This window comes from Mus musculus, chromosome 10 (genome assembly GCF_000001635.26).
Source record: "Mus musculus strain C57BL/6J chromosome 10, GRCm38.p6 C57BL/6J".
In the NCBI taxonomy this organism is placed as follows: domain Eukaryota; kingdom Metazoa; phylum Chordata; class Mammalia; order Rodentia; family Muridae; genus Mus; species Mus musculus.
In genome coordinates, this window is record NC_000076.6 from 34,141,337 (window position 1) to 34,168,253 (window position 26,917).

Consider the following 26,917-nt stretch of genomic DNA (forward strand, 5'->3'; position numbering starts at 1 on the left):
AATGACGTGAATTTATTCTTCGGTCAGGAAGATATATTCCTTAGAGAGTGTGGTATGGTGTTTAAATAGAAAGGCAAAAGAAAAGACCTTCTGGAAGCTCCTAAATCGGAACCAAGTGTGGTGAACGACAGAGACTGAAAGGTGGTAGAGATACTGCAAAATGTTCCCTCTTCACAAAAACTTATTTCTTATATCCTATTATTCTTATTCCTTTGGAAAAAAATGAAGGCGCCCAAGGTGTTTCAAATTTTTATTAAGAAAATGATCCCTGTCCTCCTGGTTTGCACCGGTTTCCTTTGGGTCCAAACTCGGAAGCCAGTCTCACAGCCTCCAGAGGAGGCTCCACTCCCAGGTGCTCTACCACAACCAGGACCCCAGGAGCTTGGTCACACCAGGATCTCAGGGTCTCAGAGGCAGTTTGACTCCCAGGAACTCTGACATACCCAGAATCTCTGGATCACAAGATTCTGGAATCACAGGATCACAGAGACAGCTGGGCTTTGAGGAGTTCTGACTCAACCAGGATTACAGGAAGGACAGGCTCCAGTCAGATATCGTAAAGGCAGGGGGGCACGAGAGATAACCAGGTGGCTGGAGCTAAGCATAAGAAGCAACAGAAGCCAAGGTTACTTGGTATCATCAGAACCTAATTCTCCCACCATAGCAAGTCTTGGAGACACCATCACACCAGAAAAGCAAGACTTGGATCTAAAGTCAGGTCTCATGAGGATGACAGAGGACTTTAAGAAGGACATAAATAACTCCCTTAAAGAAATACAAGAGAACACATGTAAACAGCTAGAAGCCCTTAAAGAGGAAACACAAAAATCCCTTAAAGAATTACAGGAAAAGACAATCAAACAGGCAAAGGAAATGAACAAAATCATCCAAGATCTAAAAATGGAAATAGAAACAATAAAGAAATCATGTAGGGAGTTAACCCTGGAGTTAGAAACCCTAGGAAAGAAATCAGTAGCCATAGATACCTGCATCACAAACATAATACAAGAGATAGAAGAGAGAATCTCAGGGGCAGAAGATACCTTAGAAAACATTGACACAGCAGTCAAAGAAAATGCAAAATGCAAAAAGCTCCTAACCCAAAACATCCAGGAAATCCAGAACACAATGAGAAGACCAAACTTAAGGATAATAGGTATAGAAGAGAATGAAGATTCTCAACTTAAAGGGAGAGTAAATATCTTCAACAAAACTATAGAGGGAAACTTCCCTAATGTAAAGAAGATCCTGGGCAGATGACATACAGACCCAAGGAGAGCACAAATGCCAGCCCAGACTACTATACCTAGCAAAACTCTGAATTACCATCGACGGAGAAACCAACATATTCCACAACAAAATCAAATTTACACAATATCTTTCCTCAAATCCAGCCCTACAAAGGATAATAAACAGAAAACACCAACACAAGGAGGGAAACTACACCCTAGAAAAAGCAAGAAAGTAATCTTTCAACAAACCCAAAAGAAGATAGACATATAAACATAATTCCACCTCTAACAACAAAAATAATAGGGAGTAACAATGACTTTTCCTTAATATCTCTTAACATCAAAAGACTCAATTCCCCAATAAAAAGACACAGACTAACAGACTGGATACGTAAACAGGACCCAGCATTTTCCTGCTTACAGGAAACACACCTCAGTGACAAAGACAGACACTACCTCAATCCAGCAAAGAAAAGAAAAGAAAGAAAAGTAAAGAAGAGAAAAGAAAAGAAAAGAAAGAGAGAAAGAAAGAAAGAAAGAAAGAAAGAAAGAAAGAAAGAAAGAAAGAAAGAAAGGAAGGAAGGAAGGAAGAAAAGAAAGAAAGCAAGCAAACAAGTAAACAAGCCAACAACCCAGGACCAGATAGGTTTAGTGGAGATTTCTACAGACCTTTAAAGAAGATCAAATAACAATTCTCTTCAAACTATTCCACCAAATAGAAATAGAAGGTACACTACCCAGTTCATTCTATGAAGCCACAATTACGCTTATACCTAAACCACATAGAGACCAAACAAAGAAAGAGAACTTGAGACCAATCTCCCTTATGAACATTGATGTGAAAACACTCAATAAAAATCTTGCCAACCTCAGGTTATTGTTGCTTCCACAGTCTGGGCCAATTGGCAGAGTCTCGTGGTTTCTTCTGGACCAAGCTGCCATTGCTGATTCCTCAATGGTGTTTTCAAGTGAATTGAGCTACCAGTGTTGATTAATGTGAACTGAACTGCAGATTTCCTTACAACATAGATTGGAATCGTCACCAAAGAACTATTTCTAAACAAGTCCACATTTGCCTTTGCCTTACAACCTTTCGTTCCACAACCTCTGGTGGATGGTGGGCTAGAAAGGAGGTTAAAGTATTTAAGAACCTTTATTAAAATAGGTTTTGAAAAAAATCTTGCCAACCTAATTCATGAACACATCAAAAGATTCATTCATTATGATCATTCATTACAATCAAGTAGGTTTCATCCCAGGGATGCAGGGATTGTTCAATATAGGGAAATCCATCAATGTAATCAACTATATAAACAAACAAAGAAAAAAATCCAGTAGATATTGAAAATTTGACAAAACTCAGCATCCCTTTGCATTAAAAGTCTTGGAAAGATCAGGAATTCAAGTCCCATACCTAAACATAGTAAAAGCAATATACAGCAAAACAGTACAGCAAACTGAATGGAGAGAAACTTGAAGCAATCTCACTAAAATCAGGGACCAGACAAGGCTGCCTACTGTCTTTATCTATTCAACATAGTACTTGAAGTCCTAGCCAGGGCAATTATACAACAAAAGGAGATCAAAGAGATACAAATTGGAAAGGAAGAAGTCAAAATATCACTATTTGCAGATGATATGATACTATAATTAAGGGACCTCAAAAATTCCACCAGAGCATTTCTAAACCTGATAAACAACTTAAGCATAGTGGCTGAATATAAAATAGACTCAAACAAATCAGTAGTCTTCCTCCACTCAAAGGATAAACAGGCTGAGAAAGAAATTAGGGAAACAGTACCCTTCACAATAGTCACAAGCAATATAAAATATCTTGGTGTGACTCTAACTAAGCAAGTTAAAGATTTGTATGACAAGAACTTCAAATTTCTGAAGGAAGAAATCGAAGTAAATATAAAAAGATGGACACATCTCACATGCTCATGAATTGGCAGGATTAATATAGTAATTGCCGAAAGCAATGTGCTGATTCAATGAAATCTCCATCAAAATTTCAACTCAATTCTTCATAGAGTTAGAAAGAGCAATTTGCAAGTTCATTTGAGATAACAAAAATCCCAGGATAGCAAAAACTATTCTCAACAATAAAATAACTTCTGGTGGAATAACCATTCCTGATCTCAAGCTGTATTACAGAGCAATTGTGATAAAAAACTGCATGGTATTGGTACAGAAACAGGCAGGAAGATCCATGGAATAGAATTGAAAACCCAGAAATGAACCCATACACATATGGTCACTTGATCTTTGACAAGGGAGCTAAAACCATTCAGTGGAAAAAAAAAAGACAGCATTTTCAACCAATGGTGCTGGCTCAACAGGCAGTTAGCATGTAGAATAATGCAAACTGATCCATTCTTATGTCCTTGTACAAAGCTCAAGTCTAAGTAGACCAAGGAATTTCACATAAAACTAGAGACACTGAAACTTATAGAGGAAAAAGTGGGGAAGAGCCTCGAGCACATGAGCACAGGGGAAAATTTATTGAACAGAACAGCAATGACTTATGCTGTAAGATGGAGAATTGACAAATGGGACCTCATAAAATTGCAAAGCTTCTGTAAGGCAAAGGACACTGTCAATAAGACAAAACAGCAACCAAGAGATTGGGGGAAGATATTTATAATCCTAAATCCGGTAGGGGGCTAATATCCAATACATATAAAGAACTCAAGAAGTTGGACTCCAGAAAACCAAATAACCCCATTTTAAAAAATTGGGTACAGTGCTAAACAAAGAATTCTCAACTGAGGAATACCGAATGGCTGAGAAGCACCTGAAAAAATGTTCAACATCTTTAATCATCTGAGAAATGCAAATCAAAACAACCTTGAGATTCCACCTCACACCAGTCAGAATGGCTAACATAAACAACTCATGTGACAGCAGATGCTGGCAAGGATGTGGAGAAAGAGGAACACTCCTCCATTGCTGGTGGGACTGCAAGCTGGTTCAACCACTCTAGAAATCAGGTTGGCGGTTCCTCAGAAAACTGGACATAGTCCTACTGGAAGATCCAGCAATACCACTCCTGGGCATATACCCAGAAGATGCTCCAACTTGTAAAAGGACATATGCTCCACTATGTTCATAGCAGCCTTATTTATAATATCCAGAAACTGGAAAGAACCCAGATGTCCTTCAACAGAGGAATGGATACAGAAAATGTGCTACATTTAACAATGGAGTACTACTCAGCTATTAAAAACAACGAATTTATGAAATTCTTAGGCAAATGGATGTATCTGGAGGATATCATTCTGAGTGAGGTAACCCAGTCACAAAAGAACACACATGATATGCACTCACTGAAAAGTGGATATTAGCCCAGAAGCTCAGAATACCCAAGATACAATTTGCAAAACACATGAAACTCAAGAAGACAGAAGACCAAAGTGTTAATACTTCGTTCCTTCTTAGAATGGGGAACAAAATACCCATGGAAGGAGTTACAGAGACAAAGTTCAGAGCAGAGCCTGAAGGCATAACCATCCAGAAACTGCCTTGCCTGTGGATCCATCCCACAAACAACCACCAAACCCAGACACTATTGCAGATGCCAACAAGAGCTTGCTGACAGGAGACTGATATAGCTGTCTCCTGAGTGGCTCTGCCAGTGTCTGACTAATACAGAAGTGGATGCTCACAATCATCCATTAGACGGAGCACAGGGTCCCAAAATAAGGATCTAGAGAAAGTACCCAAGGAGCTGAAGGGGTTTGTAGGCCCCTAGGAGGAACAATAATATGAACTAACCAGTAACTGTAGAGCTCCCTGGGACTAAACCACCAAGCAAAGAAAACACATGGAGAGACTCATGGCTCTAGCTGCATATGTAGCAGAAGATGGCCCAGTCAGTCATCAATGGGACGAGAGGCCCTTGGTCTTGTTAAGATTCTATGCCCCAGTATAGGGGAATGCCTGGGCCAGGAAGCAGGAGTGGGTGGGTTGGGGAGAGGGAGGAGTGGGGAGTGGATGGGCATTTTCAGAGGCAAAACTAGGAAAGTAGATAACATTTGAAATGTAAATAAAGAAAATATCTAATAAAAAATGTTAAAAAAAAAAAAGTCCTCATGGTATGTGGCATCAGGATCTCAGATTTCTCAGTGACTGTGGGTCAAATTGACAGATACAGTTTATAATTTGTTTATAATTTGTTTACTCGATAGAATCATATTAAATTCAGCAAAATTCAGACTAAGATGTCAGACCATATTAAAGCCACTCCAAGTTTTCAAAACAGGAGGTTGTGTGAAATCATCCTCCATATATAATTTTCATACCATAAAAATTCTATGCTCTCTCAGTTATGGGCCTATATCAGTTATGCTGAGACATCAAAAAGGTGAGGAGCCCTTGCTACCAAGTAAAGTCCAAATTTAGATTTAAAGATTAATCTGACATCTTCTCTCTTACCTGGTGTTGTAGAATGCTAACCTCTGAGCACAACAGCTATCATCTGCAATACAACAGCTGTGGCTACTACCAAGAGACTCCTGGCTTAAACCTCATTTTACGTACACTTCCAATTCTTTGGGCCTATATCTCACTCAGCCCTATATCTCACAATCCAAATCATCCATTATTCTATGAGGGTGTGTCTCTTCTTCCCATCCTCCCTTTATCCATTCTGCACCAGTCACCTTAAGTCTGTAACTATAGCCATGCTAATTTTGCTTTATAATTTTGAATATGTGTATTTAACTTAAAAATGACTGTGAGTCTGTGTATGAGTATGCATGTATGCTGTGGCACACTTATGGTAGAGAACATTTTAGAGTCAGTTTTCTCCTTCCATCATTATGCAGGTTCCAGGAACAGAACTCAGTCTCTAGTCTTGTATAGTAAGCACCTTTACCCACTAAGCCCTCTTGCTGTCCCACTAAGCCCTCTTGCTGTCACAATAAGCCCTCTTGCTGTCCTTGAATTGACTTTTAAAGTTACAATGTTCATTCATTTAAACTTTATTAAAACTTGGAGAAATCTCAGATTCCTTTTTTTGTGTGGCTTACAAACTAATAGGAATTTCTCACCTCTAAGCCCTGCACATGTTCAAGGCCTACCTGGGTTACAGGATGTGTTCAAAGCCAGCCACTTAGTAAAATTCTGTATATAAAAGCTCTAGGGATCTATCTCAGAGGTGCAAGGTATGTCTACCATGCACTAGGCCCTAGTTTCAAGCCCTACTACTGAAAAAATGTTTTCTTTGAATGCCAGAAATTCATAATGTAAAAATTTCTTTAAAAAGTCTTATTGTCTGGTGTACAAAATACTGTGTTAAAAAGATTCTCTCTAGAAGTCTTGAACTGTTACACTTAAAAGCTATGACTTAACTCTTTGTGAAAGAATAAGTCCCACTTAGGAGGGAGAAAAAAGCAATCACAAGGGGGGAGAGAGGGAGGGAGAGACCTGGGTGGAAAAGGGGAAAGGGAGGGGAAGAGGGGAACATGATCTGGTATTAGGTGGGAGAAAAAGACTGAAGCCCTGAGAACCAGCAGAAAGAATGGGAACAGGCAACCTCAGGAGGTAGGACGTTGGGGGTGATCCTTGGAGGTGAGAGGCTCTTAGGACTCAAAGGGGGGGACCTTAGATGAAATGCCCTACAGTGCAGAGAGGGAATTGTAACGCCTACTTCCAGTAGGGCATCAAATGAGTGAAGGGGTTGCCATCCCACAGTTAAAACTCTGACCTATAATTGTTCCTGTCTGAAAGAACTGCAGGGACGAAAAAAGAGAACCTAAGGAAAAGGAGGTCCAGTGACAGGCCCAAAGTGGGATACAGCTCATGGGGGAGGCCCCAAGACCTGACACTGTTACTAAGGCTATGGAGTGTTCACAAAAAAGGGCCTATCATGACTGCCCTCCAAAAGACCCAACAAGCAGCTCAAAGAGTCAGATGCAGATATTTACACCCAACCAATGGACAGAAGCAGCTGTGGTTGAATTAGGGAAAAGCTGGAAGAAGATGAGGAGGAGGGAAACCCTGTAGGAGGGCCAGCCGTCTCAATTCACCTGGACCCCTGAGATCTCTCAAACACCGAACCACCAACCAGGCAGCAGACAGCAGCTGATATGAGGTCCCCAACACATATACAACAGAGGACTGCTGGGTTTGGGTTCAGTCAGGGAAGATGCACCTAACCCTCAAGAGAATAAAGGTCCCAGGGAGTGGAGAGGTCTGGTGGGGTGGATGGTGGTGGGGTGCAGGCATCCTCCTGGAGTCAGGGGGTGGGGAGAAGAAATGGGATGGGGAACAGTCAGAGGGTGGACCAGGAGGAGGATAAAATCTGGAATGTAAAAGAAAAAAAGATTAAATAAAAATTTAAAAAAAGAATCAATAAGTCTAGGTAATACATTTTAATAATTAAATCTGATCTAGAATGAATTCTATAAGCCACGTGTATGTTGTGTGTGTCATGTGTGTGGTGTGTGTGACACATGCTCATACAAATGAATTCAGAGGCCAACAACTGACATCAGGTGTCTTGTTCTATTGCCTTCCACTTCAGTTTTGATACACCGTCTTTTCATTGAACCTGGAGCTCACCCTTTTGTCTAGACTAGGTCTGGCTGGCAAACTCCAGCAATTCACCCATCCCTACCTCCTCTGTGCATTTATTGTTTGTTTTCTCCATTATTTATTCACTTTACATACCAATTGCAGTACCTCCTTTTCTCCCATCCCCCCTTCACTTAGCCCCTCCCCCATCCCCTTCTCCTCTGATAACAACTTGCCATGGCATATCAAGTCCCTCTCAGGTACCAACTTGCCATGGCATATCAAGTCCCTGAAGGACTTGGTACATTCTCTCCCACTGAGGCCAGAAAAGGTGGCCCAGTAAGGGGATCAGAATCCACAGGCAGGCAACAGAGTCAGGGACAGCCCCTGCTCTAGATTAGAGACTCACATGAAGACCAAGCTGTATTATCTGCTGCATATGTGTGAGGGCTGCTAGTTTTTAAGAGCACTAGAGATTCAAACTCATGTCTTTATGTTCACACACACTTTACCCACCAGGCTATCTCTATAGCCCACCTTTCTGACTTCTAAAAATTTATTTTTCCTATGAGATATTCTCTCTTTACATATTCCTGGCTGTGCTGGAACTTACTATATATATAGTTGGCCTTGAACTCACAAAGATCCACCTGTCTCTACCCCCCAAGCATTGTTATTAAAGGTGTTCAACACTAGAGCTAGTGACTTAAACAATTTCAAGAATTATATCCAAAGAATGTTTTCATAGCATCACTATGAAGGCTTAAAAAACTAATCAGCCGAAAATCCAAACTATGTTGCTTTCACCACACAGCCTCTAACTGTCTGTGCTAACGAGGCTCATATTTCCTTAGAGGCTGGGACTCAAAAGTCCTGCTTAGTACTGAACAACAGCTCATAGATTAGCCACAAACTTGAAACATTCCTTTCACTGTGCGCTGCACTGAGACAGAGTCCATATTGACTGCTCAGTTTCAAGGGAGACTTGCTTGGTTTAATTAAAGATACAAAGAGTTCCTTAGTTTGTCCTAAGTATACCCCATCCTTGATAAAAAACATATCTCATTAAGAAAAAATCTGATGTATTTTAGCATGATCTTTTACTTGGTTGCTTAAAATCATCCAAGAAATTTCTTTAAAAAACAAAACAAAGAATTCCACTATTCACTAGAAGTGGGAAACCCTTAACATATTTTTTTTAAAATTACTTCAAAAAAGGAGGTCATGTTCTGGTTAAAGAGGATCATGCAATGATGATTAATGCATTATCTAGCCTGAACCTAATTGGTTGCTAATTTAAAAGGAAAGCTAGATTTGGCTCACACTTGGACTTTCCATCTTTGCTATAAACCATGCTCATGTTTTGGAGTTGAGGTCAGGTTTTCTTCCTTTGTAACCTCAAAGAGCAAACTTCCCCCAACTCCTTAAAAAAAATATCCCTTCCACACAATTCATCTTTCTGAATGAGAAAGAAGAGAAGAGATGGCTGTTGAATGAGGTTAAGTAAACGGAGAAGCTGTCACATAAAGCAAGTTTAAATCTCAGTAAGAGCAACCGTGCAGGACAAACGGAAGCATTATTCTTTGGAAAACATCATTATTTAAACAGTGTGTAATGAAATCCTCCCTGGAGACAGCCCCTGTGAGGGACAAGCTACTTGCTCAGAAGTCAGCTTCTAGGCTTCGAGCATAAGAACGGTAGCTCTGCCCAAAGTCAGACGTAAGTTTTCCTTGTGCAAAATATTCAAATTAGAACCATGAGATGGTACTCACAGGGCTTTCTCAGGGTTTGAATCTTTGATGCCTACTGCTGTTTCTCCGAACATAAAGGCCTAGGCAGAGGCAAGACTGCTACTATGCTTAGCTCCATAAATCAGTGAGCGTGCCCTTATTCCAAAAATGTATGCTCAATCCATTTCCATTTTCAAGGGAGAAATTTATCAGCCTCAACTACACTCTATGTAAGATGATTTATGCTTTCAGTCCAAGTATAACATTTTCTTCTGCGCAAGCAGAAACTGTGGGCTGCATTTCCAGCATTCTCTGCTGCTGTTAGCCCCTGAGGACATGATTGCACCTAATTACAGAAATCTTTTACTTAGGCTAACCAGACTTTGGTTTCTGTGTTAACTGAAATATGCTTAGACGAGAAAAATACAAAGAGTGAAATTATGTTTTTCAAAAAATCAAGTAAGTTTAGTGAATGCATAGTAAAATGAAGTTCTCTCTTAGAAGATTCTGGAAAATAGAAATGCACTTTGAATATAATGGAACACAGAAGAAGCACACCAGAGCAGGAGAGATCATAATTATGATTGGTTTATTTAGCAAAATAAACTTGAAGAAACTTTTCTAATTAAAAACATCAGAATCACACCAAAACTTTAGTTCCATGTTCTTTGGTATTGAGTTTCAAGATATAAAATAGTTTATTTCAAAAACTTTACCCTTTGGGTCTATAAACATTTTACATAAAAGAGGAAGAGAATATGAAATTACCTGTTATTGTATTATTTATCGAAAAGCCACAAATACCATTCCTGCACTGACAAACAGCATCAAACAGATGTTCATTCTTACATGTTTTCCATTTTAAAAAATTTCAGTTCCTTTATGATCTTCTGCTATCATTTTATCACGTAATTTCATGAAGTTTCCAGGTCTTATAATCACAGTTCCCATTATTTATATTTTAACAGCCTGTATTGCTTGGAATTATGTGCCTCCATATGTTCCATAATACAGAATCTGGAAGCTTCTAACAGAATTAAATTAATGATAATAAAGTCCAATTCATTTTTTTTCTTTATAGTAACAGAAAGCTGATGTAAAAAAAAAAAAAAAAGAAAGAAAAAGCCAGGTATTTTTGACTCTTCTAATAGATACTGGTCAGCCAGCAAAGCCAAACATTTCCAGAAACACAAGGGGGCAGCCAAAGCCATTCTTACACCCTAGGTACATCCTTTGTGTGTCTAGCTCAGGGCTTTCCATACCCCCACTTTTTGTGTGTGAAAACAACTTCTCTTAAATTTGCTCAAGTAAATCTGGACGAGACATTATAACCAATTAGGAAATACATGCATACATTTCCTGACCTCTCGTGATCCTGAGAGGCTCATGGCCTTGGCGTTAGCACTGAGACTGGGAACAGGAGGAATACAACCACAGTAAGACACAGCTATCTATTAGGAGGACCGCATAAAGACACCTTTGGCCATGGAGGCTCTGAGCCCTCTGGAAATAAGTCAGTTGCATTGCCAGCATGACAAAGAAGATGGCAATGTTGAGGATCAAGAAGAGTCTGGTGTAGGAGGCTGACAGTGAAGGTGCTCTGTTGTGACTTGTCACCATCCGCACCTGTCCAAAGCCACCTTTCACGGAACCCTCGTTTTTATGCTTCTCATATGTGACATCAGCAAAATCCAAAAGGTCTTTCATTTCTTCATCTTCGTCTATGGGCTGTTCTCTCTGAGCTAAAACCTGAGCTTTCTGTCGAATCTTCTTCTCATTAACTTCAATCTGTGCGAAAATATCAGGAACCGCATCCACAAACTTGTAATGCTTACCCGCCTTTCGGCTTTTCTTCGACTTGCCTCGCTGCTGCCGCTGTTGCTGGGATATAGCAAAAATTCTGTCAATGGCTTCCTCTGTCTGTCTCTTATCTGAAAACCTCAGTAGGCGCTCGGCAGTCTTTCTAAAGCTAGCTGTGTTCTGGACTCGAGATAGGATCTGCTTCTCAAGCAGCTGGAACACGGGCTTAAAATGCTGCAGATTCTGCTCCACGATAGCAGCATAATCTTTCACTTCAGGGACAGCGGTGCTTTTGATGGCTGAACTCTGGTCAAACAGAATTTTCTGATGATCTGCAATGACCTGTGCGAAAGCAGAATGCCCTGTGTTCTCACCTGTCCACAGGTAAGTTGCATAGGCGTGTTCACTGGTAGCTATGAACACATCCAGCCGCTGAGGGTCTCCATGGATGCTGAAGCTCTGGACATCCACAGATGGCCCTATGAAGAGGTAAGCTGCCCTGGTGATAGGGCTTCGAAGATGCATGGTGACATTCACATAATTTGTCCCGTTGTAGGGATAACCCCGAGGATACATCACTGAGGCAAAGTTTGCTTTTTCACTATAACCGGTATCATCCATCCAGTACATTTTATAGAGACCGTCTCGCTGCCGGATGAGAGCCCCATGGACCCCATCTACTACTGTCTCCTCAAAAGGGACATCCACATTGTGGAAGAAACTTGCTGCTGTCTCCAGCGGGCTCTCCTCTCCCAGGTGGATCTGGTCTACAAGAAGGAGAAGCTGTGGGTGGAGGAGGATGAGATTCCGTTGAATGTGCTTCAGGTTGAGCATGGGGTTATATGCTCCTACGCCTTCTCCTCGGATAAAAACAACCCCATCCTTTTCATCTGCTGCAATCACTCTCCCCTGACAGCTGGCTGCCAGGTCATGCTTATACTTTGACCATTTTGATGAACAGTCTTCTGTGACCTGACCCTCCCAGGGAGAAAAGCAACTCTTAGACACAGCTGGAGAAAACATTAGAACGTTGTTAAAGTAGGTGTACTTTGGCCCATACAGGGCCTCAGTAATGAACGGCACACCATTGGGGGCGAAAGTGAAAGAGTTTTGGTCAGGGTGCTCATGTCCTGCATTAAAATTTCTCCACCCTTTGATCCAGTCTTTATATTTGTTTCTATGAACAATGTCATATATTGCACGCCCTCCAAGTTTTCCTGACTTGAAGGAAAGGAATGACCTGTTGATTTCTGCAGGTAGTGCACTTCCATAAGTCACAACACCCCAGTCCTCAAAATAATGCAATGTTGGGGTACCAAAATCTGGAGGTGGAACTGGTTTCAAGCTGGCATCATACCTGAAGGGAATAAATTTTTACAAATTAAATGGTTTCCTGATGAAAGTAAAAAGAACTCACTAGAGCTATGGTGCCACATGGTAATATAGTTGCAATACACAATCTACAGATGCTACCCAGGGCAGGGCAGAATATCTGGGGCATGTCACAAAACACTCTCAGATCAGCATACACCAGGCCGAGCACTGGAAACTTCATGGAAACACCCTGTGTAACCCGTGTTACTGGGCTGAAAATGAAAACAATTTCTGCCACTAACTTCTACTTGGATATTCTTTACTAGGCAACTTCAGAGTTGCCATCCAGATTGCTGGGGCTCTTAGATTTAAACATTTCATCACAATTCTAGTCAACAGGTTCCTACTCTAGAGAAGCCCGTATTAGGCTCTGGATCTGAACACCCAGCTGGACTTGCACCAAAGAGCTGTTCTCCAGGAGCTGAGGATCCGTCTGAAATTTGTTCCTATGTTAGACATTTCCCCTCTAAAACTATTAAAACATGGTAGAACTTCACCGAGGAGACACACTGTACTGTGAATAGCATGCCAAAAAAATATAAATGGGTCAAACTGTAAGAAATAAACATTGGCACATTTAAAACTGTGGCCTGCTAAGCCCAGAACCAAAGGTTTTGCTTTGTTTTAACTTGTGGTCAGAAATGGCTTATTTTTATTTATGCTCAATGTTCATTAATAGAACTTGATATTTAACACAAAATGCTACGGCAATGAAGAACACAGATGACTATTTTTGATAAGCTAGGACAACTGCCTTGAAAAGGTCTCATGACGAGGAAGAGGACTTTTTCCTAGTGAGCCAATTACCCAGAGTTCAATTGGTCTTACTGGTGTTTGGTTTTCTCCACTTACAGAGTCTCATTGTCAGAAATCAGAAATCTTCTTTGTACTGAAGACTAGTATAGTAGTTGTTTAATTAATGTAATATAACAAATATTCATAAAACTAAATGACCATCTTCTCAGCTTTCGATAGGTTTGAAAATTCTCACAAAAGCACATTTTAAACTTCAGATGTAGCATTAATCTAACTCCTACAGCTAGCTCTCTAGAACTCTCTTACTTGCTTATTTATGCATAAATGAAATGCATTTATGTAATCACTTGCATTCCCTCTGAAAGAAGCAAAGGAATACTTACATATAATGCCTTAAATTCTTCAGTGAAAGGAGTTTTACAATGCTGGTTAAAGGATAGACAGTTACTCTATAATATTTTCCTCCTTATTTAAACTCCAGGGAGAATGCGTGTGGAAATAAAAGTCAAGAAATTTCTGAAAATGCTAATTTGGGGGTTGAATACGATGTGAATTCAATCTTTTCAAAACTCAACAATTAACAGTCATTTGACTTTAATTTACTTCATGCCAACATACTTGGCAATACTTAAAAAAAAATGGGACCCAAGTTTGTTTTAGGCTTAAAAGATTACAACAAAAAGAATTACATGGTCTTTTTATTATCAAAGTGAACCTGTCAGATACTGTGAACACATTGAACAGCTGTGAAACTTGGGAAAAGCTATGCCTTTAGAGGATTATAATGCTCCATTTACCAAGACAAAATAAAATATTTTACTACTTTTTTGGGGGAGGGGGGTAATCATCAGATTAATCCAGCCAAAACTGTGAGTCTCTTCTTTAAACAATGTAAGAAATGAATGATATAAAATCAAAACAAAGCAGGTTCATTTATGAAATAGTCCAAGCTTAGAATATCTCTAGTATAAGAAATGCAGATGGTAATTAGATCATCAACACTGTTTCTAACGGAGGCTTAGACATTCTTAAGAATTGAATTAAAAGTGTATCTACTTAGGTGCTATGGAGAAAGGTTTTTGTTTGTTTTGTAGAAGAGCACAGTGGGTAGTATAAACCTGGATACCAATTCATTGGAAAGCCAGCTCAACAATGTCATACCAGAGAAATTCGGTGTGTAGCGTGCACCAGCGCTGCCCTTTCGATGGTGTCCCTGGACCTTCCACTACACGGTTCCTTCTGATTTGGTCAGCCAGCCAGTTTCCACTCCCGTTACGCATGACAAATTTATCCAGGAACACTAATTGACTTTCTGGGCCATAAAACCAGTTGTAATTTGAATCTGCAATGGCTACAGTTCTCTGAAACCCTGTGGGCGGAAAAAGTTTGAAAGATTGAATTTAAAACTGTATATTACTAGAATAGTCCAAACAATGATCACCACGTCTATTTTAAAATTACAATAAATAGTTTATCTTAGATAAAAGTAAACAAATCTGTGACATTCGTGGCCTGTGCCATACCAGATTTACTATAATCGCCTTGAAAGCTGGTATCTGTTGTTGGTAACAGTTGTGGCACACACTGGCTCCCTTCCTCACTCTCAATGCCCATGCTATGAATGATTAAGCTTGTATCTAGGACAGACACCATCAGATGTAGTCCTGAAGCTGTAATGAGCACTAGGATTTTCTGCATCTCAACTCGACTTCTAGGCCAAGCTAAGAATGTAGGGTGCTCAGGCCCACAACACCAAGAGGAAGCTTAACTCTCAGGTGCTCTAACATGCCCAGGATTACAGGTGAGGAGGCCACAACATCTTCCCCAACACCTGGAGTAACTGGCATCCCCAGGATCCAGGATCCCCCCCCCCTGCCCCCCATCCAGCCAGTGGCACGGGTTCCTTCTGGTCTGAACCTGCACTTTGAGCTGCTCTGCTCCTACAAGACCTAGAGAGAGCCCAGCTCCCAACTGCTCTGAACTGCCCAGGATCACAAGATCACAGAGGAAGCTCCACTCCCAAGAGATTAGACAAACCCAGGAGCACTGGAGCTCTGACACACTAAAGATCACAGCTGAGGCCACAACATCTTTCTCAACACCCACCGGAACTGGGACCCCCTCAGGAACCAGGGAAACACAAATCCCCACCCAGCCAGAGGCACAGGTTCCTTCCAGCTTGTACCTGTGCCCAGAGCAAACCCAGGGCTCTGACTCCCCACCCACTTCTGCAACACCCAGAGAGAGCTCGACTCCCAGGACCTCTGACACAACAGGATCTCAGGAGCTTGGTCACACCAGGATTTCAGGGCCCCAGAGGCAGCTTGATGCCCCGAAGCTCTGACACACCCAGAATCTCAGGATCCCAGGATCCCAAAATCACACGATCAGAGAGACAACTGAACTCTGAGTTCTGACACAACCAGGAGCACAAGTGGGACAGGTTCCAGTCAGAGAACAGTGAGGGCAAGTAGCACTAGAGATAACCAGATGGTGAAAGGCAAGCACAAGAATATAAGCAACAGAAACCAAGGTTACTTGGCATCATCAGAACCCAGTTCTCCCACTACAGCAAACCCTAGATAGCCATATTCCACCAGAAAAGCAAGTCACTAAACCCAGACACTATTGCAGATGCCAAGAAGTGCTTGCTGACAGGAGCCCGATATAGCTATCTCCCTGAGAGGCTCTGCCAGAGCCTGACAAATACAGAGATGGATGCTGGAAGCCAATCACTGGACTGAACATGGGGTCCCAATAGAGGAGTTAGAGAAAGGACTGAAGGAGTTGAAGGGGTCTGCAACCCCATAGGAGGAACAACAATATCAACTAACCAGACTCCCCAGAGCTCCCAGGGACTAAACTACCAACCAAGAGTACACATGAAGGAACCCATGGCTCCAGCCACATAGGTAGCAGAGGTTGGCCTTTGTTAGGCATCAATGGGAGGAGAGGTCCTTGGTCCTGTGAAGGCTCAATGCCCCAGTGTAGGGGAATGCCAGGGCAGGGAGGTGGGAGTGGGTGGGTGGGTGGAGGAGCACCCTCATAGAAGCAGAGGAAGAAGGGGATGGGATAGGAGGTTTCTGGAGGGCAAACTGGGAAAGGGGATAGCATTTGAAGTGTAAATAAAGAAAATATCCAATTTTTAAAAAGAAGAATGTAGGGTGCTTCAGTTTGGCTTCCAATAGAGTAAAACTGAATTTGCTTATCAGGGTGAAGACAAAAACTGAATTCCCAGGAAAGCCTCTGTTAATACATACTGCCAGAATACATACTTCCTTTAGGAAGTAAAAAAAGGCAAGAATCAGAGTCAGGTATCATTACTGGAGTTAGGGAAGAAAACCATCTTAGATGTCAGGTCACTTTCCCTTTGTTTTAGATGGGATCTCTTGCTGCTAACCACTGTGGATTCCAGGCTACATAGCCTACAACTTTCATTTCCCTAGACAAGTGTTGAAATAACAGATCCTGATACTGAGTCTGGCTTTGTATAGGTTCCAGAAATTCAATTCAAACCCAGGTTCCTGTACCTGCATGACAAGCATTGTACCTGTGCCAATTCTTGGCTGCTGCATTAATTTATGGATAACTAATCTAATAAGGGGAGAGCCTGTCTAGTCTACATACATATATACAGAGCACAAAGATTTAAATATTGTATTCTTTGTTTTATTCTAGAATCACTGTCTTTAGTTTTATTTCTTGTTGCTGAAGAAAAGGAATATAATGGAGAAAAGGCTTATGAGGATCACAATTTCTGGTTACAACCTATTATTGTGGAAAAGTCAAGGCAGCAAGAACTCAAAGCAGCATGTCACATTGCATTCGTAGTCAGAAGCAGAGAGCAGTGAATTGATGCATGTATACTAATGGTCAGCTACATTTCTCCATTCATGTAGTCCAGAAGCCCTTTCCTAGGGAATGGTGTCACTCACAGTGAGCAGATGATTTAATCATGACAATTACCACAGACATGTTCACACATCATCCTAATCTAGATAATCCTTCTTTGAGACTCAATGTTGTATCAAGCTGATAAAACTGTTATGGATTAAATATGAAATGTTCACCATAGGCTCATATGTTTGAACACCCAGTCCATAGCTGGTATCAGTGTTTGGAGAAGTTATGGAAGTTTTAGGAGTCTTGCTGGAAGAAGTATGATACTGGGGGACAGGCTTTGAGACTTTATAGCCTGGCCAAGCTTTCTGCTCTCTCTTTCTCTGGTTCCTATATATAGACATGATGTGTTCAGCCAACTTCCCCCTCCTGTTGTCAAGTCATCCTATCCTGTTGCCATGTCTTTTCTGTCATGATGGATTGATCCCTCTGGAATTATTATAAGCTAAAATACCTTCTTCTTTTCTAAGTAGCTTTTTGTCAGTGTATTTTATCAGAACAGAAAAGAAACTAGGATATCAGAATTATAAAAAATTGTATTTCCCAAGGGAAGAAAATTTACCCTGATGAAAATTTACTTCCTAAATTTTCTGATCTTAGTCTTGCTTTAGAAAGGAGAATTATAAAGATGTCTTAGAAATGAGTAAGTTAGCAAATCATATAAATAATTATACACATTTTTAGATATACAACGAGATAGGAGATTATCACTAAAGTTTCATAGCATTTTGTTTTGTTCTCTATATTCTGTAACATATATTACAATATTTAATTATATATAGTGGTATTTTGTGGTTATATTACTTTTTTCTTTCTAGGATTAAACCAGGGTCTTATGTTTAGCGAGCATTCTACCACTGGCTTACTAAAACACTCAAAGAAAACACTAAGCTTCAAATGCTATATATATTTTTTTCTACTATTTATTTCAAATCTTTACAGTTTGAATGAAAAAGCTTAAAACCCAAATCTACAATAGTCTTAAGCACAGATCTCAGAAAAAGAAGGGAAGTGCAATCATTAATGCCTATATCTTGTTTAGCTTCATGAAAACAAGTTTATGGCTATCAAGTTTAAATACATAATGGAAGTGCTATGGCAGGAGAGAAATGACACTTGATCCATTATATTCCAAATAAAATACTGAAACTGCAAAGCTTCATTTGTGCTCCCAAAATTTTAATGTCTTAAAATTTTCTTGGATGAAAAAGAAACTTGCATCTCAGTAGACAAGCCTCCCCACCCTATCCCCAAGCTCATTTCTTTGTCAACTCTAGCTCATATTCATAGTCAGAAATGATGTTTTCCTTTTTCACTATACCTGGCAAGATGGTCCTATACATAAAGGCAAAGTGTTGCTTAAGCCATGGATGGCCAAAGTGGTTGATGTCAAAGTGCCTCTGAACAAGAAACATGTACTGGAACAGGGATCTAGTGGTATAGCTGCCGTATGCAACTCCTTCATAGAGAGAGCCATCTGTCACCTCTCGCAGCAAGACCAGAGACTTCTCCATGATGCTTAGAACTTGCTTGGTCCATAAATAGGCCTCCTGAAGGTACCCTGAAAGATGAAAATAATGACTAAAGGCTAAAACAGAACATGACTAAAAATATGTGTACATGTTTTACACAAAACTCTACAGTGAACCTGAACAGAGTATATGATTACAAATCACACATTTTTTTAATGCTCTTGTCAACATGATAAATAACACCCTTTCCTACTTTGTCCATGATGTGTAGGTTAAGAAGTTTTAAAACATTTACTATTACATTATTAAATACTATTTGATATGTATATTAAATATTTACTATTAGATATTAAGATTAATAAATATTAAGTATTTACTATGAAATATTAAGTATTACTAGCAAGTAGGCCATTTACTAGTTAAATAAACCCTTCAGTGAGAACCAAGTAATTATTCAATTTTTAATAAACTAAAGTCTCTCTCTCTCTCTCTTTCACACACACACACACACACACACACACACACACACACACACACACACACACACACACTGCATTACAACTTGCATGGAAATTTGGTATATGCTTTCCTAAAAGTTCTTAAATATGGTTTTTGGGTTTTTGTTTTCTGGTTTTTGTGTTTTGGTTTGATTGATTGATTGATTGATTGATTGATTGATTGGAAGGTCATCACTTTTCCAAACTTCTGACATAATAACCCACAAAAATACTTTCCTTAGCCTGTCCCATCACAGGAGACAACTCTGATTTTTCTGTGCTTTCAGATTTCACAGAATGATGAGGTAGAAATTTAATAGTGACATGAATCAGCTAGGAAATCTAAGTTTGTCAAGGGCGAGCCTTGTGACTGTGAGTAGGTTTTCCTTCACAGGATCACATTGTTTAATTTTTCCACTGAAGATTATGTTCACAAAATCCTTAGATAGAGAAATGTGAGCTTTCCAGAACTCTCCCACTTAAGTAACAGTAACCCCTCTTGTTACAGTCTATACAGCACTGAACAGATTTAATCCTTTCAACAAGCTGTTTTACCCCTTATTGTTCCCACACTACAGAAAAGTTGGCTTATTCCAGGCCTTGAGTCCATGACTCAAAATGAGCAGAATTCTAATCTGAACCTAAGGTTTGAAGCCTTGCTTGTTTTGGTGGCTCATTTTAGACACTCACAGTAACAGGAAAAGGATGAGCTTTCTGCCTTCTAATATGGTGGAGACTGTTACTTACCTTATAAGCATGTGTGCCCTGCCTCTGCTGATCACATTACCACAGGACTGCTAGGCAATGGGCTAGCTTGCCAGGTCAGCAGTGACTCCAGGTCCCAGCATACACCATGTCCCTCAGGCCCGAAGGATCATCCTGCCCTCATACTTTGCTGTACAGAGGTAGCCAGTGCTATCTGGTTCTTGCTACGACACAGCTCCAGCCTTTCCAGCAGTTCTCCTTACCTACAGTCACTTTTCTTCCTGTGTTTTCCATTTCCAGCCAGAGTGATGTGGCTGGCATCTACAGCCTGGCTATCACTCCACTGATACCACACTACCTGGCTTTCTCTCTATGTTCTTTCACTAGCTATCACTCCAATGTCTACCAACACACTCTGCAGTCTGGAAAACCATCAGTATAATATTCAAGCTGTCAATTGAAGCTTTTCTTTTGAGACTTGATTACAAGTGATGGCTGGCAGACACAACAGGGAGAAAGCTAGATATGGCAAGGTCTTGCTGGATAATCAATAAAGTGTTAATTCTTTCACATTTTCTCCTTCTTTCTCTCCTTTCTTCCTTTTGGGACTGAGCACAGGGGCTTGCACATGCTAGAAAGACCTTACCACGAACCTACATTCCCAGCCATATAAAATGCTTACAGGCAATATAAGGCTTCAGTTATTCTCCATGTTCCAATGATATATTTAGTATTCTAATATTTAATATCTAATATTCCAAGGATATATTTAATATTCCAATGATATATTTAATATTCTAATACTAGGAAGACTCTACTACTAACCCACATTCCCAGCAAAATAAAATGCTTATGGAAAAAATAAGGCTTCAGTGACATACTAATAAAAAGTAACGACGCAAACAACAAAAACTGCTTCCAACTCTGACCTGTGTTCTGAAGGTTTGTGTGTGTGTGTGTGTGTGTGTGTGTGTGTGTGTGTTTGAGTGGAGGCAGTTGTATTTGGTTCACCCACCTGCATGCTAGGAATATACACTTTCAAATTTAAAACCTACTAAGCTTTTAAAAACTTCCATTTTTTTTTTTTTAGGTTGACAGTCTTCCACTGTCAGAATTCTCCCGAAAAATTAGTGCTTATCACTGATCCTGTGCTGCAGGGTTTTGGTCTGGGACAGTTATTAGCCAGATTTAGGAAAACTGCAGGCTAATAGAACTAGCTGGCATTTTAAAAGTTACATGTCCTTAGTTACCTCAAAGATGCCCTGAATGCAATTTCATCTGTAGACTTAATTTGGACTCAAGTATTAACATGTACCTAAGGACAGTGAGAAACAATGCTTGTGTTTCTCCCATGGCAGCTATGACTGACAGTGGCTTGGGCAATGCTCTGACTGTGTTAGGATAACATACACACCTTGGTTCATCAGAATGAGACTTCCAGTGAGTAAGGCCATGCAGTTGGTGGGCTGGTGGTTGTGCAAGTACTGGAACCCCCATCCTCTTCTATAGGAAGTTTCATACATATAGCCCGAGGCATTGGCAATCACTTCCAGGAATGTCTCCTGCTGTGTCTTGCTCAGGTAGTTGTATAAGAAGTCATATGCAGTGGCGAAACCCACCAGGGAGTGGGCAAGTGGAACTTCATCCCAAGGCGCATCTTTCACCAACCTGCAACAAAAAAATAACCCAGAACTGAGTGCAGGCCTCACACCTTTCACCACTCTTTACAAAGCATGCAAATGAATACGGAATCCAAGAGGTCTAAGCACACATAATAGACATTAGGCTCCAGCACCAAGTTGGCCTCATGTGAGGACTATAGAGTTAACAGTGCTCTCTCTCAGGCTTCTGGTTACATTAAGACTCCTAAGACTTATATTTTACTTTATATTTTCCCTCCCTTCCTTCCTTCCTTCCTTCCTTCCTTCCTTCCTTCCTTCCTTCCTTCCTTCCTTCCTTCCTTATTGGTTTTTCAAGACAGGGTTTTTCTGTAGTCCTGGCTGTTCTGGAACTCCCTGTAGATCAGCCTGGCCTAGAACTCAGAGATCTACCTGTCTCTGCCTCCTGAGTACTGGGATTAAAGGTGTGCATCACAATGACCTGGCTAGATTTTCCATTCTCTATGAGAGGTATAAGAAACTATTCAGATGCATAAGGAATAGAGCATGTAATGGCAAGGCAACTTGGTGCTCACCCTTCTTTTTTAAGGCTGTTCTTAAGGCTGCCTTGAGAAAACAACTCAACAAGCATATTGGATATCAGTTCCAATATGGGTGTCAGCTGGTCGGCATGAAGGTGTGGTAGTCTACAACACCATAGTCTAGACAGAAGTACAAGGTCAACCATGAAAAGAAGAGAGACTCAAACATTGATGAGACTGACTGGGCAATGAGAAGTGCTCTTGATGAGGCCTTACCTGCTCACCCTATCAGAATTTTAATGCTCCTCCAAAATGAAGTTCTATCCCCGTTGCTTTTCTGATTACAGTGTGTGAGTGTGTGTGTGTGTGTGTGCACACATGTGCGTTGGATCCCCAACCACATCTCTGTGTGGTACAGATGACTCTCAGTAAATAGGAACTGATGAATTTCGATGATGATGATGTGGTTACAAAGCCAGGAATTTGGCAGGATCTTTGCATGTATAATAATCTCACCATTCCAGTTAGCTGTCCTGGTACTACAACCTGGTACTAAAAAGACAAAGATTGATGAATTTCTTATTCATTTGGTCACATTAAAAAATGTTGCCTTGCTGGGAAGTGGTGGCTCATACCTTTAATCCCAACACTCAGAAGGCAGAAGCAGGCAGATCTCTGTGAGTTTAAGGCCAGCCTGGTCCACACAGTTCCAGGATATCCAGGCCTATACAAAGAAACCCTTTTTTGAAAAGCCATATATATATATATGTATATATATATATATAGATAGAGAGAGAGAGAGAGAGAGAGAGAGAAAGAATATGCCAATCTGCAGCTTGTCAGCATTGCACTGCTTGTAAACATTCCCTGATTCTAGAAACAAAACACAAGACTCTGCTATTGTCAGAGATTGGCAACAGGTTTTTTTACTGTCCCATAGTGACTGGTGAGCTGCCCAGATCCTTGTCATTGCACCATGTTATGATATATCTATAAATAATAGCAATGTGTACACCTAGCCACAATGGCCCCGATATCAGTATCTTCCTATCACCTGTCACACCTGTGTAAGCAATTATTTTATTGTTACAAATATTACACAAGATAAAATTCCTGACTTTTGTAAAATATTACAACAACAATTTCTTTTAAATTGTCTAGGTCCTGGACATTTAGTTTGCTCCTTTCGAGCAGTTTCTGACTCAACAAAACACGGCAATAGATAAAGAATTTATCTATTAATCTTTTTCAAAGCTATCCTGCAATAGCTGCATGTCTAGAAGTTTACCTATATCAATAGTTCTCAACCTGTAGGACAAGACCCCCCTCAACAGGGGTCACATAGAAGATATCCTGCATATCAGATATTTATATTATGATTCATAACAGTAGCGAAATTACAGCTATGGAGTTGCAAAAAAATAATTTTATGGTTGCAGGTCACCACAGCATGAGGAACTGCATTAAAGGGCTGCAGCATTAGCAAGGTGGAAAGTCAGTGATGTAAATCTTTCTCCTATACAATCTTGTCTGACCTCAGCTACTTTTATGGTCACAAAAACTAAAAGACGTTTGCTCTTGTTGGGGGGGAGTAACCATGAGTGGGGTAGTGAGCCAGATATAAAGTGAATAAGTAAAATAAATAAATTAATTTAAAAAAATTTTTTTTTAAAGAAAGTTTGCTCTTAGCCCATGGATGAAGCAGGGAAAAGCTCTAACTCAAAGTGGCCAGAGCAGTGGTTTGAATTTATTGAGAAGTCTAACTGGGGAATCATTAAGAAAATAATGATTTTCTTTCACTTTAGAATATATTTATATGTATATACATTAACTGATCTTCTGGGCTGAGTCAAAGCCTATTATCTGAATACAGGTGTTCAGGTGGAGTTGATTGCCTCTTCCCGCAAAGCACATATGTTACAATTTCCAGCTTTGCCCTCTTTATACTACAGGGAAAATTAAAGACCTTTTGAAGGAATGCAGACTCCTTCTAGATTTCAAAGTTTTCCCCTATCAATAAATGCCATTACAGGGATCGGGACACTTTAGTAGCCTGCTACAAAAAGCAGCCAGTTGGTGCTGGGTGCAAGCACATAACACTCTCCTGATGAAATTGGAGGAACACAGAAGATTCACTTTCATATTGTATAGCTAACCAAGTCAGTCTGAAAACAAAGGACAACAAACACTCAAAATAATGACAACATGATACTGTACTCACGGAAAAAAAAACGCCTGTGTAAGGGTAACATAGCAAACAGAATTGGGTATAAAAGAGAATTAAAAGCTCATTGCCATAGTCTGTGGATTTCATACTGCCACTAAATTTTATGGAAGCTTTTTTTTTTTAAGTATAGAAACAAGGAAGAATATCCATAAATATGTGAGCAAATTACTGAAATACTTTTCAAATACTTCACACATCTGTAAAGGCATCATATTTTTCCTTTAAAAAAAAAAGAAAAAGAAAGCATACATATAAGATTTAAGAATATAAAAACCAGGCTGGGCAATGGTGGCGCATGCCTTTAATCCCAGCACTTGGGAGGCAGAGGCAGGCAGATTTCTGAGTTCGAGGCCACCCTGGTCTACAGAGTGAGTTCCAGGACAGCCAGGGCTATACAGAGAAACCCTGTCTCCAAAACCCAAAACAACAAAAACAAAACAAAACAAAACAAAACAAAACAAAACAAAACAAAAAACAGAAACAAAATAAAAAACAGACACCACTAAATAGGTGTGGTGTTACAGGCCTTTAATCCCAGCATTCAGGGGCAAAGGCAAGAGAATCTCTCGGAGTTCAAGGTCATCCTGCTCTATACACTGAGATTCAGACCAGCCCAGGGGGACATTGTGAAACCTTGTCTCAGAAAAAACCAAACCAACCAACCAACCAACCAACCAAGAAAACAAACAAACAAAAAAAAGAACTCACAGAACCCATTTTAAAAAGCTAGGCATGAGGGTCTCTGAATTCCAGCAAACCAGCCCCCACTACTACAAAACACACACACACACACACACACACACACACACACACACACACACACACAGAGAGAGAGAGAGAGAGAGAGAGAGAGAGAGAGAGAGAATATAAAACAAGCACCCTCCTTTATAAATTACTTTTGCTTTACATTTTTCCTAAAAGTCTTTATTACTATCACAGGAGCTCAGTGGCAGGCAGCTTTCCTGGCATGTGTGAGAAATAAAGAAAGAATATCTTTAAAAACTCTGCAAGAAGATCTACATGACTGGCCAAATGTCTGGTTTGTAATTAATGGCTAAGTGTATGATGAAAAATTAAGTAATATTTCTTTTAAACACTGTTATCAACCTTAGAAGAAAAAAATTGTAGAAAACTGAAATATAGAACATCAAATAGTCCTGTTGTCAATATTAAAACATCGACAATATTAAAATATGTCCAGCTTTATTAAAATATGCAAGCACAATGACACATTAAAATTATAATACATCCATAAAATATGAGCTATACTGCAATTAAAATGGGTTAAGAATTGTTTTAATGATGACATACCTATGTAAGATTGTGAGAGAAGATGTATTTATTATCTTTGGAGTTTCTGTAAGCACCATACACAGAGAGAACGGCAAAGATGGTTTCTCCCTCAGAGCCTACAGAAGGAAGCTGTCATGTCATACACCCTGTGCTCATACTTCTGGCCTCTTCTGTTGCTCTCAGCAGTTTATCTACACTGAGGTACTTAGTTACAGCAGCAATGACACATCACTTAAAGAGTACATTGTTACAGCTCCTGAGAGCCTGCTCTATTTTTTCTTCCTGTTGCTGTGTAACATTTGCTTATTTGCACTTGCTTTAACATGTGACCCACTAACATGGAAAAAGAAAACACATAGAACAACCCGAGGCAATAATTTGATTACAGCAAAAAATGTAATCAAATTGATAAATCTTTTCCTTCTTATAAAAATACTATATTGGTTATATTTTTGTTGTGATAAAAATATCCAACAAAAAGCAACTTAGGGTAGAAAGGGTTTATTTGACACAGTTCTAGGTTGTAGCCCATCACCGTGGGGAAGTCAAGGCAAGATCTTGAAGCACTTAGCTATATTACCTGCAAAGTCAAGAGCAAAGAGAAATAAATCCGCTCATACTACTTTGTATTTAGCTTCCTTTCCACACTTACAGAGTCCAGGACCCAAACCTAGGGAATGGTGCCACCCACAAGGGATGGGTTTTCTTAGCTCAATTAAAGCAATCAAGATAACTGCAAAGAGAAACCCACGGATCAATTCAATCTCTTATCAAGACTCCTTTCCCAGGTGGTTCTAGACTGTGCAATACTAACCACCACACATACTAGAGCCAAAGTGAAGTATCCCTTACAGGACAAGGATGCAGGCAGTAGAATCTTACCTCCTCAGGAATAGCATACTTATGTGATAGTCCTTCTTTAGAAGGCTTTATTGAAAACTTTCTTTTACAATATGATTTTTAATGGTTTTCCTAAAGTGGTATACAAAACTTCATAAAATCTAGGCAACTTTTAAAAACAGTGAATGGACTGTGGCTGATTTTATTCTGAGCACCAATAGAAAATAATATGCTTAAAATGTATTGGAAACCTGAACTGTGCTTATTAGTCACAGATTTGTACTGCTTCTTAGTATAAAAAAAAAAAAAGATACTTTTCAGCATATTTTGGGAAGAAGCACTCTAAACACTAGAATTACAGAATGAGGAGACCGCTCAGAGAGTGGTGCAGCCCCTTACTGGAGAAGGATAGTAAAGCCAGACTCTCTGAAA

The 26,917-nt window shown here is 39.9% G+C and overlaps 1 protein-coding gene across 4 annotated transcripts in view; it reads right to left on the reverse strand.

The window, feature by feature from the left end:
* Positions 1–10,052: 10,052 nt before the first annotated feature.
* Positions 10,053–26,917, reverse strand: part of Dse (dermatan sulfate epimerase) — a 56,894-nt gene continuing 40,029 nt past the window's right edge. For 2 of the 4 annotated variants that reach the window (XM_006512651.4, XM_011243156.3), the window contains exons 3-6: positions 21,400–21,653; positions 18,633–18,872; positions 14,573–14,780; positions 10,156–12,638 (exon numbers count right to left, since the gene is read on the reverse strand). In XM_006512651.4, the coding sequence (XP_006512714.1) occupies positions 10,880–12,638; positions 14,573–14,780; positions 18,633–18,872; positions 21,400–21,653 (2,461 nt within the window). In that variant the 3' untranslated portion in view covers positions 10,156–10,879. Of the gene's footprint in view, positions 12,639–14,572; positions 14,781–18,632; positions 18,873–21,399; positions 21,654–26,917 lie in introns of all 4 variants that reach the window. The other 2 variants (NM_172508.3, XM_006512652.3) reach the window with 2 other exon arrangements.